Source organism: Thermobia domestica, chromosome 6 (genome assembly GCF_964235325.1).
Source record: "Thermobia domestica chromosome 6, izTheDome1.hap1.1, whole genome shotgun sequence".
NCBI classification, from domain to species: domain Eukaryota; kingdom Metazoa; phylum Arthropoda; class Insecta; order Zygentoma; family Lepismatidae; genus Thermobia; species Thermobia domestica.
The window spans coordinates 209,899,149-209,915,300 of NC_137459.1; the positions used below are offsets into that span (position 1 = coordinate 209,899,149).

Sequence of the window (16,152 nt, forward strand, 5' to 3'; positions counted from 1 at the left end):
AGACTAGAGCAATATAGAACAGTGAAGAAAGAATACGAAGATGCGATTCTTACCGCAAAGAAAAATAGTTGGGAAAAGTTCCTCAAACAACAGATAGAATTAGATCCGTGGGGTCTACCGTATAGACTAGCAACATAAAAAAAAAACTAATCCATTAGTCCTGTGCACGGTTAAAAAGGAAGATGAAACATTTACACAAACGAGAGAGGAAACACTACAAGTACTCATGAGGAAATTCTTTCCAAAAGTTAAAGAGGAGCATGATACAGAAGGGCATCATGAGTTGAGAAGGAAAAGTATGCAGCACGAAGAAGGGAACTTAGAAACCAATTATAAACAAGGTGCAAATGATGAAGTTGAGGGCATATTACGAAAACTAAAAACTGGTAAAGCTCCAGGATGGGATGGGATAAAAAATGAAGTCTATTCAAAGAACAAAGAAATATGGATACCTTATCTTACAAGATTGTTTAACCTGTTGCTCAAGAGAGAAGAATTTCCAGATTCGTGGAAGGAATCAAGATTAATCATATTACTGAAAAGCACAGACAGAGATATTACAGAAGTTAGTTCTTATAGGCCAATATGTCTACTAAGAAATATAAACAAAATATATGAAAAGATATTAGCGGAAAGGATAAAAGAAGAGACATAAGGAACGACAATCTAGAATTTGGATTTAGGAAAGGGACATGCGCAGAAGATGCTCTAGATACATTTGTGAATCAGGTAATAATGAGTAAAGCAGAAAAGAGATATGCAGCGGCAATATTTATAGACATTGAAGGAGCATTTGATAATCTGTGGGGGCCATCGTTAATTGAAAACTTAAGAAAGATCAAAATTCCCGGATATATCATCAATATTATCAAGAAATACCTTACGGATAGGATAGTAAGAATAGTAACAGAGGGGAATGATATACACATAAAGGTAGAAAAAGGATGCCCACAAGAGTCCATTCTTGGACCACTAATGTGGGATATTCAAATACAACCGTGTTTGGAACAACTGGAAAAAGTGCATCATGTAGAAAAGGTAGTAGCTTTTGCGGATGACATAGCAGTTATTACGATGGGAAATTCGAGAAGTAAACTAAAATCAAGGATAAATGAAATATTAGCAAAGCTACAGAGCTGGTGCACTAAAAATAAGTTAAAATTGTCAGCAAAGAAGACGAAATATATGATCTTTTGATCAATATTAAAAAGAGACCCAATAATCAAAATACAGGAAAACAAAATAGAAAGAGTCAAAACATTTAAATATCTAGGGATAGAAATAGATTATAAATTGGCATTTAGTTCGCATATAGATTACGTGACTGAAAAATGGCAGAAAATCATAAATAAGTTAGTAACACTGGCATCAAATAAATATAGATTACCTATAACAACAATGAAATTATATCAGGAAATGATACTAAATGCGACTATGTGTTATGGAGCAAGTATATGGGCGCATCGTTTACAAGAACACAGGAAATTGAAAGCACATATTAATAGACCACAGATGAATTTAATGTTAAGAATGACAGGAGCTTTTAGTACTACATCGCATATGGCATTGTGTATAGTATTAGGCCAAAAACTGACGAACCTTTGTGTCAAACAGAGAGCAATGACCTATTACCTTAAAAGGGGTAAAGTAGAGGAGACGCAGAAACTAAGCACATTAATACCGACTAACAACGAAGAATTAGAACAAATAATAGTAAGTAATTGGAATAATGAGTGGGTGAAGGAAGACAACAGAACACGGACCAGAGACATATTTCCAAACGTGCGTGAAAGGAACATGAAACATATGGAAGTAAATTATGGCATAATACACAACATCACAGGACATGGACGGTATGAGGAATATTTATACAGGATTAATAAAAGAAACACGCCAAATTGTGATTGTGGAAGTAGGGGAACACCTGAACATCACGTCCTGTGGTGCCATCAAATAGAGACAAATATACAGGAGAGAGAATACTTAAGAACAAAATATACAAAAGACATAGTAAAGAGTAGAGAAGATTATAACATCCTTAAAACACTTACAATGGAATATTCAAATCTACGCAGACTAAAATATAGAACAACAAGAAGATAAAACCTAAAGCAGTAACGATTAGGAAGAGTGGAAGTGAAGTATGTGAGTGAACAGATCCTCCGGACCGGAGATTACTCCAGGAAGCGCAGGAACCACCCCACTGGCCGAGGAACAGAGTGAAAGAGCCTGGTACATCGCCGTGGTAAACCACTGGAAGGAACTCCGGATGCACTAGGAGGGTGTGTGTGTGTGTTTGATGGTGAGGGGAACGTCTCGAGGTGGTGGTGCTGAGAACATATATATGACGATAAGGTGGGATACTTCGGACCAAGAGACACACTAAGTTCTCCGAGTGAATCTTGGGCCCCAATTATCGTTCAATGGACCAGCCTAGTACCACGAGCGAATGGAAAAATAAGTGTAATAACAGTGTTTGAAATATGTGTGCTTAGTGGATGATATTCTTAGTGCAGTGTTGTGTAGTATATTATAGTGTGGTGTTGTGTAGTGGTAAATGAAAGTAAATTTTCTCGGTTTGAGCATAAAAGAAAATTTAAAATAATCATACAGGTGAAAAATACAAGGAGCAATATAAGTGGAAAGACGTGTAAATAGTTAAAAAGTGTTAACATTGCAGGTGAATAACCAGTGAAGTGAATCAATAAACAATATAAAACATACAGGGAAAACCATTAAGATACAGGCGAAAAATAACGTCCAGAAGAGAAGAAAAGAAGAAGAAGCCAAATGACGAAACATTGACAAAACAGACAAAAATAGAACGACGAAAAACGAGGGAATAGAGTCGAGCACTGACAGGAAGCATTTAACATACAAGGAATTTTCTGTTTTCTTTTGTTTGTTTGTTTCTTTTGTTTCCACTTGGGTTTGTTCTTTGTTGGGTTTGTTCTTTGGCTGTGGTTAAGCCACACCTTCTTAAAATAAATGAAACGATAACAAGGCACAAGAAACATTTCACAATGATGAATGCCTTGTCCAGCATTAATTATTAGGTGCTGACAACAGGTAAACTGAGTGAAATGAAAAAAAATGTACCGGTATATATTTTTGTCAAATAGCGAAACTTCGTGTCACGCTTTTGTAAGCCGACCAAGCAGAATAGCAAATCCTGTCCAGACATTTTTGTAACGTAAACGGGCAACCGGGGACTGTCATGCCCAGTATATATTTTTAGTGCAGAACACGCAAAATTCAATGTCTGTTGCCGCATACTGTTCCGACTAAAGGTTATAATAGTCACGTGCTCAATATATAATTATGTGACAATTTGATCTATTATTTGACAGGAATTTCACTAAAGTTATACGGGGCCTCCTAGGTCTCGGTTGCCCGGTTATGTCAGGAAAAGATTTTCAATTTTTTTTTTTTAAAGCTTTACCAACTCGATATGTTCATGATTTTAACTTCGACGAAAGATAGAAGAATTCAGTATTTTATGTCTTCGAAATATGTATAGTTATTGAGAAATTTTAGAAAAATGAAGCTACTGGGCCTGGGAGGCCCCGGTTGCCCGGATAAGGGTTAATAAAGACTATCCCACATATAGTATAATATAAAACATTTAAAAGTTAAAGGAGAATTTTTAATATTTTCTGTCTGCTAGATTCTCCTATACTTAAGTCTTTCCACTTGTCATTTTCCCACATTGATTTTTCTAAGCGGTGCCTATTCATCATTTTCTTACTTTTGACCATAGTTAGATCTCTGATGTTGAGTTTCTTACTTTGTCCGTAGTCATCTTATCCTAATACCATTTTTTTCTACTTTGGTCATCTTACATTTAAGCATTAGCGGTTTACTCCGTTTTCTGTGTGCTTTTGGCATTGCTTGCAATACAATATATATATTCACACAGTATTTCCCGCGTAAAATTCAGCAGAATTGTCAGCAGAAGGGGATAGTTGTTCTACTGTTGCTGAAAAGTATGTACACAGATAACTACAACTAAGACTACCTGAAAATAATACTGCTCAAAAGCAATAGGTCAGATCAAATAGTAATAATAAAACGAGAATATTTGTTTGCATTGCTTAGTGTAGGTTGAAAATATATGTTGCAGTTGCTGTCCAAACCAGCTATTTTGCTTTTTGCTAAAAACTCATACAAATTCTCATGTTCACTTGATAAATTTCCGACTGCTAATATTGATCACAGCACAGTACACTTTTTATCGCTAGATAGATACTGCGAGCATCATAGCTAACATGTCCTTAAATGCTGATAAGCTCAAACAAAGAAAGAAAAAAATCTAATTCCTAACAATATTTATAGTAACCTGTGCAAATTATAAACTTTCCAACATTTGTTTCATGAAATTGGGATCTATTTTTACGGATAAACTGTAGTATATCTCCTATTTATCTCTCTTCTCAAACATATGTGTTGTGCATTCAAAGAACAAGTACTTATTCAAATAGCTTTATATGTAATAGCATACACATATCTGATGTGAAGGTTTCTGATTCGATCACCCACACTCAAGTCTTCCTTCATATTATTCATTTACTTGTCTTAAGAGGAGTTCCTCGTACCAGCTACAAAGATTTCATTTCAAGCATAATTTCTGACTTCAAGTCCTTGAGACCATTCATCTTGTTGGTATTTAATAGCTTTAGCTATATGATGTACAATGTATATCAGATGTAACTTTTGAAGTACTTACTTATGACTTATTTAGTGTTCAAAACAATTTTAACAAGGAGTATGTTACGCATACGCACTCTAAAAATAATAGGTAAAATTATAGTGAGAACTATCAAATTGCTGACAAATATATCACCAGGTTAGCCATAGCACTATATTGCTTTTGAAAAATTCAATTCCAATTGAATCTGAAGACCAACATGTTGGAAAGAAATAAAATGATGTGAACTATCAAATTGTTGTAGAGAAAGATAGGGACATATTTCGCAAAAAACATGGAGTTTATTGAATTCAAGCTTTTCGTAGACTGCAATGGCTCAGCGGTAAAGGTACAGCTCATGTGCAGTTTGTTTTGTTTTGATTGTCATTCATTATCAGCGTTATCCATTTCTCTTAGCTTACAGAATATAGGGAGTAAAACGTTAAACTGAATGACCAAATGTAAGTTAAATGGTAAACCAGTTAGGATAATTCCAAACACTATAGCTAAACGCTTAGTGTGCGTGCTTTTATCATGACAAACCTAGCTCAGTTTCCAGCATGAAGTTAGATTTCACTTTAGGTCCACGTCTCATATAAACTCACTACCAAAAGTAACATAGTAATAATAATAGTTTCTTTCTTTGTCATTTAATGTCAAACTTGCCTATGAGACGAGACAAGATGAAACAACAGTTGTTATGGTTAAGCGGTTAGGCCACTAACCTTTGACATTTATTTTCTTTTGCTCAGTGGTAGAGCGTTCATCTCTGGTTTTTGGGGTCCCGGGTGTGATCCCAGCCCCCGCCAAGTGAACTTTGTGGAGGACAAACACCGTGTGCGTGGGTTTCTTCGGGGTTCTCCCGTTTCTCCCGCTTTCTTCATTCCATCATTTCATTCATTACTCATCATCACCGTCTCCTTTAGCCTTACCAGCATAACAGTGGGACGTAAAACTCAAAGATTTCGTTTCAGTTTTTTTCTATTGTTTTATTCGTACAAACATTTTTCTAATATCACTTTCCATTTATTTAACAAGTAGCTCTTAATATGTTCAGATATACCGTTTTGAATTGGCAAAAGCAAAATGATACAACAAAAATAAATACGCAAAAAACAAATAAGTTCACAGCGAGTATAAAGAGGGTTCGATTCCCACGTTGGAGCTCATATTCGGGTGAAAGCTTTTAAAGGAACTTGAAAGTCTATCAGTTTTCTTTCTAAGGACTACAAAAATAGCCTTGATGGTGAACAGGAAACTAAACTCCAAACAAATCCATCAATACCAATGACTATCGTACGTAAAGTTTTCCTTCATCATACCACGCAAATGTAATGTCAAATAGAGATTTCCTGTGTCAAATAAAATAAGATCGTTTTCACATTACGTGCAAGTGGTCACAAATTCTAAAACCAAACGAGGTTTACACCAATTAAATGTTAGAATGAGACTTGACATACAACTTGTAGCCTGCTATTCTGTCCTCCGTTTCCAGGAATACATATTTCAAACTAGTTGTTTAACCACACTTCATTTAGATGCTTGAGATCCCAGGTTCAATCCCAGGTTCGATCCTTTACCAAATAAGATTATGGTTGACAATATCGTTTCCGTAACCTTTCCTTGGGCATTTTCCCGCTTCCCCTGGCAGATTCTTCATTTCACCATTTCCTTTAGCCTAACAGACATAACTGTTGAATGTCAGATTTCATTTATTTTTAATACATAGTCAAGGGAAATCATTTCAATACATAGCCAAGGGAGATCGCTAATTATTTATTTAACTAATAAAGAACATTGTTTCAAATTTCAATGTAAGGCAGCAGTGTCTCAGTGGTAGAGTTTTTCCCGTTGCTGGGGGTCGACCAGTTAGACTTTGTGGTAGGCATACTCCGTTTGCACGAGTTTCCACTCACCTTTTTTCAAGAGTTTTCTTTTTTATAAAGCGATACAACATAAAATCATTCTTTTCACATAATCAGTGTCTCGTTTAGCCCAATCAAGTTTAAACTTTCATTGGTTTATTACAAGACAAAGAGAAATATTACTGCTGAAAAAACCCATTAACCATTTAGCAAATACTACTTCATTTCGCTTTTTTTCAATTCTTTTGAAAACTTCAAAGTTTGTACAGTTTAGTGTGAGAGAATACAAGATATAACCTTCGATTAAAAAAACGTAGTTTATTTTCTACTGATGAATTGTGTAAGTACCAACTAAAATTGTTTAATTGCTAAGTGGTTAGTGCGACCGCTTTGGCTAAGTGGATAGTACACTAGTCTTTGGCATTTATTTTTTTTATTTGTACGAAACATTTTCTAATATCACTCTCCATTGTTCACACTCATCGAGGATTCGATTCCCGGTGATAGGTCATGTGGCTCGGATTAATTCTTACAAGGAATATTATTCTAAAAATCTAGAATAAGAAAATATAGCTTTTTGCTGAAAAAGGGGGCAATAATCTCAAAAATTCAACCAATCATCAAAAAAGAATTTCCAATAATTTCAAGTATATAAAAGAAGAAACCTTATGTGTTTTGCACAGCATGAATTTTCATTACACAATATTTTCTGACACTATTATCAAAATACCTTAGCACTGTTAAGAAAGTTAGGAACGTTTTTAAAAATTCAGAGGAAAGAAAACGCACTCCCCATTGCCCGCAAAACATTCATTTATTTACAAACTTTTTTCCTCATTTTCTGTAACCTCAAAATTATTTTTCCTCTTCTTCCTCTTCCTGCAGCACTTCTCCATCCTCTTTTTGCTGCCTTTATTTTCCGCTCCCTATTTCTCTTTATACACCCTTCCTCCAAGTTCCATGGTAGTCATAAAATACACTTAACTCTCATCTCTTCCTCTTTCACTTCTTTCTATATCATGCTTGCTAAGTCTAAATTTACAGAAATGTCACACACATGCCATTTGACATTGCTATTTCTATTATTTGTACAATCGTGCGAAAAATATGGAATTGATTTAAATTCTTTATTCTCGCAATGATCATAATAAAAAATCGCAAGCAGTGTAGTCTTCAAATTCATAATACATAGCTTCTTGAGCCAGTTTCTCCTGCAAAATAAAAAGGTGTTATTAGTACAATATATTTTCACCAAAATAGTGCAAATTATAATTATTGTTTTTAATATACACAATATATACTTAATAGAAATAGAAATACAACTTTTGTTAATCTAACCAGGTACGAGAGACGGTTTCTTTTAGCATACGAAACCTATAAAAATATATTTAGTTTGCATGAGCTATGCAGAATTCTGGACAAGACTTCATACATTTTCGGACTCCCGATAAATCTGTACAAGCAAACTATCTGTTCTGTGTATGACCCAAATGCAATTTTCAATAAAATGTTCATATAATTCGGCTTGGCCGTTACAAACAATTTTTTTCTACAAATCTACAAGAAATACCACTGATAAACGTGATGTTAAACTGAAATCAACTCTAGTGTTCCCTCATAACGTAGTCACTAACGCTCTCTCGCCTTCAGCGCGACGGGTCCCGGGTTCCGTTTCCGGTGGGGAGTAGTGCCCCGCGCAGCGTAGTTGAAAATGCTCTCGCCTTCATTGCAAGTTGTTCCGGTACGATTCCCGGTAGGGGGACGACTTCTCCCGCATAGCGTAGTCGCTAACACTTTCGCGTTCAGTGAGAACGGTCGCAGGTTCAATTCCCGACAGGAGCTGCGTTGCAAATGGACCCGACAGGGGCTACGGTGCGAACGGTCCCTTGTTCGATTACCGGTGGGTGATTCGGTGGAAAAAGTATACTTTTTGGGATATCCTAAATGATGTTTTCTCTCATTCACACCTGTCAAATGCTTTGCGTGGCAATTAACTTCACTCTTTCCCCGAATAGTGCGCTCGCGGAGGGATGTCATCCCTCAGAACGTCACATGTTAAAAATGTCTAGAGCCCAGAAATATAAAATCAAGTCAATCTTTCAGCAAAGTATAAAATGATATCAAATTCGCTCACAAAAACTCTTGCAAATGTGAAAAAATATTCCGCATTTCAATCTTAGTAAAAACTCTTATCATTCTCCCAACACGAAACAAGGTTTTGATACTATAAAACAGAGTTCATACAAAATTATTTATTTATTTAAAAAGTGTTAAAGCGTTCACTTCATATGTTTGGGAGTCTGTAGTTCAATCCCGGGTCATGGCAGCTGAACAAACACTATGTCTACGGTTTCCTTATACTTTTATACTATTACTAAAAATACGTCTTCCAAGCAAATTTTCAGGTCCACTACACTAGCAATAGTAATTTAATACTATTTTAATTGAACTACCAGTGACAACTAGCGGCCGAATTCTAAATTACAGGTTAGTTGAGCAAAGAATATTTTTCAGTGCACACGTGTGTGTAATAGTCTTCCGTATATACATTACAACAGCATTGGCACGTCGATGTATGAGGCGTTAATAGAGATCTCAAGAAATGATCGGATTATCGAAAATGAAGTATTGATAATTTTTAAATGACGTAAACGACGCAAATTCGGGTTAGAAAGAGTTTTATTTGTTGGCTCGAAAATGTCCGTGGACTTGATACAACACAAATGACTTCCTACATGAGGTCTTCGGGAGTTATGTGAATCAGCATTAGCACAGGCTAACTATTATTGCACTAAGAAGCGTTTAGGAACACAAGCAAAGTTAATGAGGGATCTTTAAGAGATCCGTGCAGAGCTAGTTCTCAGAAGTTGATACAGGGAGTCTGATTAGTAGTAAATAAATTCCAGATTGACTGCATACTCACAGTTAGACAAGTGGTGCTGTCCAATTGAAGTGAGCACTTATGAATGGATTGGCGATGACAAACGCACTGCTCATTCAAGATTCAGAGATGAAACATCTTAATGAAGCGACCGTGGTCGTACAGTATTTGCTTCATACGCCGTAAGATGGAATTAACAATCAATACCGAAACAACAGAGTAATAAGTCGGCGAAGGACGTGACGACGGGAGATACAAGATATCTTTCTGAGTAGAAGTCCGAAGACTTTCCGATAGACTTAGCGCTGTGAAGCACAATGATCCCCGGTCAACAACTTAGAAGTTTCTCCCGAAAGAAGAACAGACTTGTAGTCTGCGTGTCAACGTCCCGGCGTAAGTTCTCCCTTACACGGCGGACAGAATATGCACGTCATGACGTCCGACGGAGTTTTCCCCCGAAGGGGGCAACGAGCATGGGGCTCGTGTCTCTTTGACAACTAGACGGTAATCCCCTTTGTCTTTCCCTTCTAAAAAAGAGAAGGCGTCCTCGGGTTTTGTTAACCTTTATCAATTTCGCACGCCGCCGGATGTTACCTGATTGGATTTTAGTTATCTGTAAAACGAATTTGAGTTTTCTGGGTCTGCGTCAGGCAAGAGATGGCGTTTCCAAAAACCTTGCTTTACATGAGATAAATTTATATACAGAACCTGATAACCTTAGGAGGTTGACATTGGACCTCGTGTGTACAAAGAGTCACGTCTGGTTACAGAAAATAAAATTTAGTAGGACAGTTTTAATTACACCATGACTCGGCACACACATTATGATTCCAATAAAATTTAGAGGGTTTTAAAGTTCAAACTTTACAAGTGTGCTGTAAAAATAATAACTTAAGAACTATGACAATTTGTATTACGAAAATTCGAAAACAAATTGAGTAATCAAATTTATAATAGAACACTTGTGGGTGTGTTGCGAGGAAATGGGACTTTGTGTCAGTGCTACAGAATATACCGCTGGCTAGTAAAAATAACCTTTTAACTTTAAGTAAACTAAACTAAATTCAGAACATTCCTGTCTCTTCTGTTTATTTAAAGCTGTGATGACCAAAGTGAGAAACTGTTACTTTTCTCCTAAAAAGAAAAATGTTTTCTTCTCAGACGAGAATGGTTATAGTTTAACTGCCTTCGAAGCCGACAGTGATCTGGCAAAGAGAGGATCGAATAGACACAATATTTCGTCCTAAGAAAGAAAATAAGATAGCTTGAAGGAACTGAATCAGCGCGAGGAGAATGCCTAACATATTTCTGTTCTTTTCCCTGTTTTAAGATTTTAAGAAAAATAAGATTGTATACGTAATTAGCAAAGATAATTGTCATTAACTGTTTAATTATTTAAGGAGTGTTGCAAAAATTTTGCCGCCAATTTGACATTACGCTGACGGCACACTACGCTATCCTCATTTTTTCTCTCACTAAATTACAACCTAGATATAAGAAGTTATGGAACACCTCAATGTACATCACATTTCGCAAGATTTGCGAATGTTTACTATTCTAACGCAAATTCGAAGGGGTGAAAAATATCGTAGAGTTTTGTGATCGAAAAAGATTAACGAATGTGGTTGTTTCATTCAAGTCTAACTGTGAAAAAGTACCATACATCTAGAGGAAAGCCTGTACATCTACGCAAACGCAAACGCAACGCAAAATTTGCAATTATCAAATCTATCTCAGGAAACTGCCCCACTGCAACTAAGAACTCTTTATATCTACATTTTTCAGTATGGGAACACATTTTAAAACTTTTTGAACACTTTTGAACACTAAATACTGATAGATTTTTTTAAATACTATGGAATGTATCTATATTATAATTTCTCTTTGCATTTACTCTTGTTACGCAAGTAAGACAAAAGTCTATCTTTCTGTTGAAGTTAATTATTTTACAGTACAGTAAATAAAACAATATTTACTACAGATGATGTTGAGAAATATATTGGGTGTCTATATGTTTTAAAGTGTTATTTATTTGTAAACTGCTCATTTTCCGGAAAGATTTCCCAATATGATTACAGATTCTCGACAAATCATTCAGAAACAATGTATTTACATAGTATGTACATTATATTTAAACAATATAGTATCTACATTCAAAAAACATTGTGCAATACGCAATTTTGTTTAATCTCGCTTTCAGTTGTAAAGATTCAGACAAGTTTCACACTTGATTTCTGCCGTAAACTATGAATTCCGTCATTGGGGGTTCTTAAGGGACGTCACCAACCTTTTTTCTAAAAAGACTGACCAACTACTTTCGCAAGTAAAATGGATATTTCCATAAGTGTTGTACTCTACACTTGCTTCTGAAGTAAACTATAAACCACATCATTGGGGGTTCTTACGGGACGTCACCAACCATTTTTTGTCTAAAAAAACTGACTAACTTGTTTTTTGCAAGTAAAATGGATAAGTAATCTAATCTACACTTGCCTCTTCAGTAAGCTGTGAACTAAGTCATTGGCGACTCTTAATTCACATCATCATGCATTTCTAAAAAGACTGACTAACTTCTTTTCGCAGGTAAAATGGATATTTCCATAAGTATTATAATCTATAGTTGCTTCTGCAGTAACCTATGAAGTCCCTCATTGGCGGCTCTTAAGGGACGTTACTATGCATTTTTCTAAATGGACTAACACCAGTTTAGATATTTTCCGTGTAAATAAGACGTTACCTTGTTAAAAAGTACAGTATGAAGTTTTAGATTTGCACATATTCCTAGTTAAAATAATAATAGTTTCATCCTTCAATCTTTCATGGATAAGTTGCCGACGAGACGAGACTAAAACAGTTTTCAAACAATATAGTTTTGATTGCGTATGTGAGACGAAACGAGACTAAAACATAGTCTTCAAACAATATAGTTTTTGATTGCGTATATGAGACGAGACGTAGCAAACACGTAGTGGTCAAACAATAATTTGGTCAACTGCAAAACACTTCAGGGGTAATGCTAAATGAGCGCTAGCACCCTCAACTAATCTTTTCAGAAAGCAAATATCTCTCATTCCTTCGGGGAGCTGGTTCAGGGGTCGTTTTCCCCGGTTTAAAAACAGAATGGCTCAGTGGTAAAGTTTTCTCCGCTGTTGGGAGTATTTGGTTCAATCCTTGTGGAAACCAATTAGCATTCTCATGAGAAAACAAGTGTTTTGGAATTTTGAATCAATTGTAATGAACAGTACCGTGTGGGTTTCGTCGGGGGTTTCCGCTTCAATCCTTGGGCAAATAGGTTTGTGGTGGACTCTTAAATGTATGTAAATTCCCTGGGGGTTCCTCAACTCTTAATACAAATATATATTAAAACAATAACAACATTAATAATATAAATCTTACTTGAATATGATATCTTCTCTTGATGAACAGATAAAAAAGCAGAAGAAAACACAATATTTTTCAACTATGAGAAATAGCCATAACTTAAGCGTGTCGCAAAACCAAACTTAGTTTGGAATTTGCGCATTGGGATTATACTGTATATTTATTAATAAAATATATAGGAGGGGGAATAAAAATAGGAATAAGGTAAATGAATTTTCCTTTGTAATACCGTTTGGTTCAACCTACAAAAGGGAAACATCTTGTCGGATCAAAAAATACATTTCTTTCTTTCCTATGGAGATAAATAAATTTTAATTTCTTCAAAGTGTTAACGCTTATCAGACAGTTCCATAGTGTGCCTAAAGTTTGTAGATTGTCCATATGTTTGAAATCGTTGCGCCAAAGCTACCAACCGAAGACAGTTTGACGGAGTTTTAATACCATATTGCGCGTCACCAGACAGTCGAACTAACACCTACAAAGAACTACAAAATTCGTTAAGGCGGGGTCAGCCAGCAATTTCCATAGTAAATTGATTTTAATGAAAACTGTCAGCTTTATAATATATATCGGCTTGATTTCGATATATATCGCAATAAGAATTGTATCCTTCTTACAAAGAACAGACCATCCATTTTTGTCTCTAAATCAGAAAAGAACTATTCAAGAAGGAATAATGACCGTTCCGTCCCAGTTAGACATCCGAAGGCAGGTGCATCCTTTTTCAGTTGTTTGCAGAGACAAAGCCGGTCAGTCGGGTGTAGGCGGGGTTATGTAACCTACAGAGGCTCTTCGTCACGCACCGTGAGAAGGGAGGAGGGAGGAGAGATGGCCTGCCGGGAGACAGAGAACTCGTCAAAGAGTGGGAGAAAAACATTCATCCATTCGCGACAAGAAATGTGTGTTCACTCAGTGATAAAGAACAATATAGCTAATCAATCATCGCGAGGGAAAGCAGGAATTTACCTGTACAAACAAGAAACGATGAACCCTAATAGGGCAAAAGGGAGGAAAAAATGAAATCTTCCATTCACTCAGAACTAAAGGAACTAAAGGATTGACAGCAAACCATCTTCCCTAATTCAAACAGTGAGAGGTGAAGCTATACTGGACTTGGCTTGTCAATCAAATCGCAAGGAAAATTCTATAGAGGAGAAGAGAGCTGAACGGGGCTAAATGTATCTTCGATTCTGAAGTGAAGACAGTCGGGAGATAGCAATTGAACAGAACGCATGGATGTATCATCCTTCCTGCACTGGAGTCTCATTTGAGAAGCAAGCTAGAAGAAAAACGAAATTCGCTTCGCACCGAAAAATGAAAAATAAACAAATAAATAAATATTCATTCTTTTCCTTCCCGCTCCTACATAACTCATTTCTATTTTGTTCTGTTCTGTTCTGTTCATATTTTCGAAGTTACTGTAGCTCTTCTTAGCACTTTAAGTAGTAAACGAACCACCATTAAAATCATACTTTTTAAAACATTTTCGGAACATTTTCTTACAAGAAGTTCTTAATACGTTTAAAAATGAAAAGGCAAAAAATCATAGCTTATACAAGCGACCCGTAAAAAGGAAAGAAATAATTTTAAAGAAAACGAATTAAATTAAAATAAATGACATCATTTTGTTGAATCAAATTAAATATTTAAGTAGGATCACAGTTAAATTAATGGAAAAAGGCTTGTGGGAGCTAAGGATCACGTTTCAAGCCATATACGGAAGTTCTAATAATCTGAATCGTATTTTTAATTTTAATTTGATTATAATTCTTAAAATTTCGATTAAAGAATCGTGCATGTTCATGTTTCAACAGGAAAAGAGGTCATTCCACTTTCGAGGAACCACCTCATTCCCTTCTATTTCCCAGGTAATAAATCTTTCTCCCCCAGGGACCTACCCGTGGCCGGGGCATCCCCACAGACATAAAAGTCCTTAAGTAACAGCTGAAATAGACCACCTGCTGTTCTCTTGTCTACGACTTATAGTTACTGGTCTACTACGGTGTTATTAAAACAGCACCAAATTTTGGAACTCACCAGTACTAACGCAGCACAAACATTTGGCATTACAAAACTAATTCTATCTCAATTAGGGAAAAAGCAGGGCCAACTTGAGGCTAATTTATTGTAATATTTATTTGAATAGCACTAACGCTCAAATTTGAGTATTTACCTTCAATAACGTAGCAGAAAGATCTGACGTTACAAAATCAATTCTATTTCAATTAGGAAAAAGAGCGGGGTCAACTTGACGCTAATTAATTTTGTTGTACTGGCGATATTTGAACAGCAAAAACGCTCAAATTTGGGAACTAAACAGCACTAACGTTTCTCATTAGGAAGTCAATTCTATCTGAATTAAGGAAAAAAAGCTTGCCCCGAAATTTAAATTGTTTATGACTGTTATTTTTATAGCAAAAACGCAGAAATTTGGGCACTGACCAGCACTAACGTAGCACAAACGAATGGCATTATTTATTTTACCCAGTAGAAAAGTGGTGGGGCCAGCTTGATACTAATTGTTATGTGTCATGCACTAACGATATGATATACAACATTAACGAGTACTAACGAAACAATAATGATAGATAAAATCAAAATTGTAGTCTGCTGTAGATTTCGTGCGTGGCGTGTTTGCATGAAATTAGAAGGGAAAAAATAGATTCTTTTTTAAATGTAGGCGTTATCTGAAGAGCATTAACGATGAGTTATGCAGCACTAACGAGCACTAATGACGGGAATATTAAAACTAGTGGCCTACCGTAGATTCTGCTTCTGGTATGCTGGCATGAAGTTAAAGGCCACTAATGGCTTTCTTAAAAAATGTAGCCGTAATTGGAGGCTCACTAATGGTGGGATAGCGGCACTGGAAATACTTAAGAAGCACTAGTGACAGATAAAATCAGAATTTTGTTCTCGTGCGGATTTAATCTACGGTCTCCTGCCATAAAATTAGCAGGCCAATAATGCCTTTCTTAAAAAAAAAATATAGCCGAGATATGTGCAGTACTTATTATAAGATATGGAGCACTAACAAATACTAACGATGGAATGTTGCGGCACTAAAGAGCACTATAGGAACACTAATGACAGATGTAATCAATATTATTGTCTGCCGTAGATTTCATCCCTGCTCTGCTGCCATAAATTTAGTACGCAAAAAATGTTTTTCTTGAAAGATGTAGGCGTTAGCTTTGAGGAACCAACGGTCTGACATGCGACACTAACGAGCACTCATGAAGCACTAATGAGTAGTGTAATCTAAATTGTAACCTGCGTTAGATTTCGTCCCTGTTTTGATGATACTAAGTTAGCAGGCCAATACTTGCTTCTTAAAA

General features: G+C 36.0%; 1 protein-coding gene across 1 annotated transcript; it reads left to right on the forward strand.

The window, feature by feature from the left end:
* The first annotated feature begins 1,434 nt into the window (after positions 1 to 1,434).
* LOC145687432 (uncharacterized) lies at positions 1,435 to 2,103 on the forward strand. The gene has a single exon (XM_081760884.1). The coding sequence runs from the start codon at positions 1,435 to 1,437 to the stop codon at positions 2,101 to 2,103; it is 669 nt and encodes a 222-aa protein (XP_081617010.1).
* Positions 2,104 to 16,152: the final 14,049 nt, after the last annotated feature.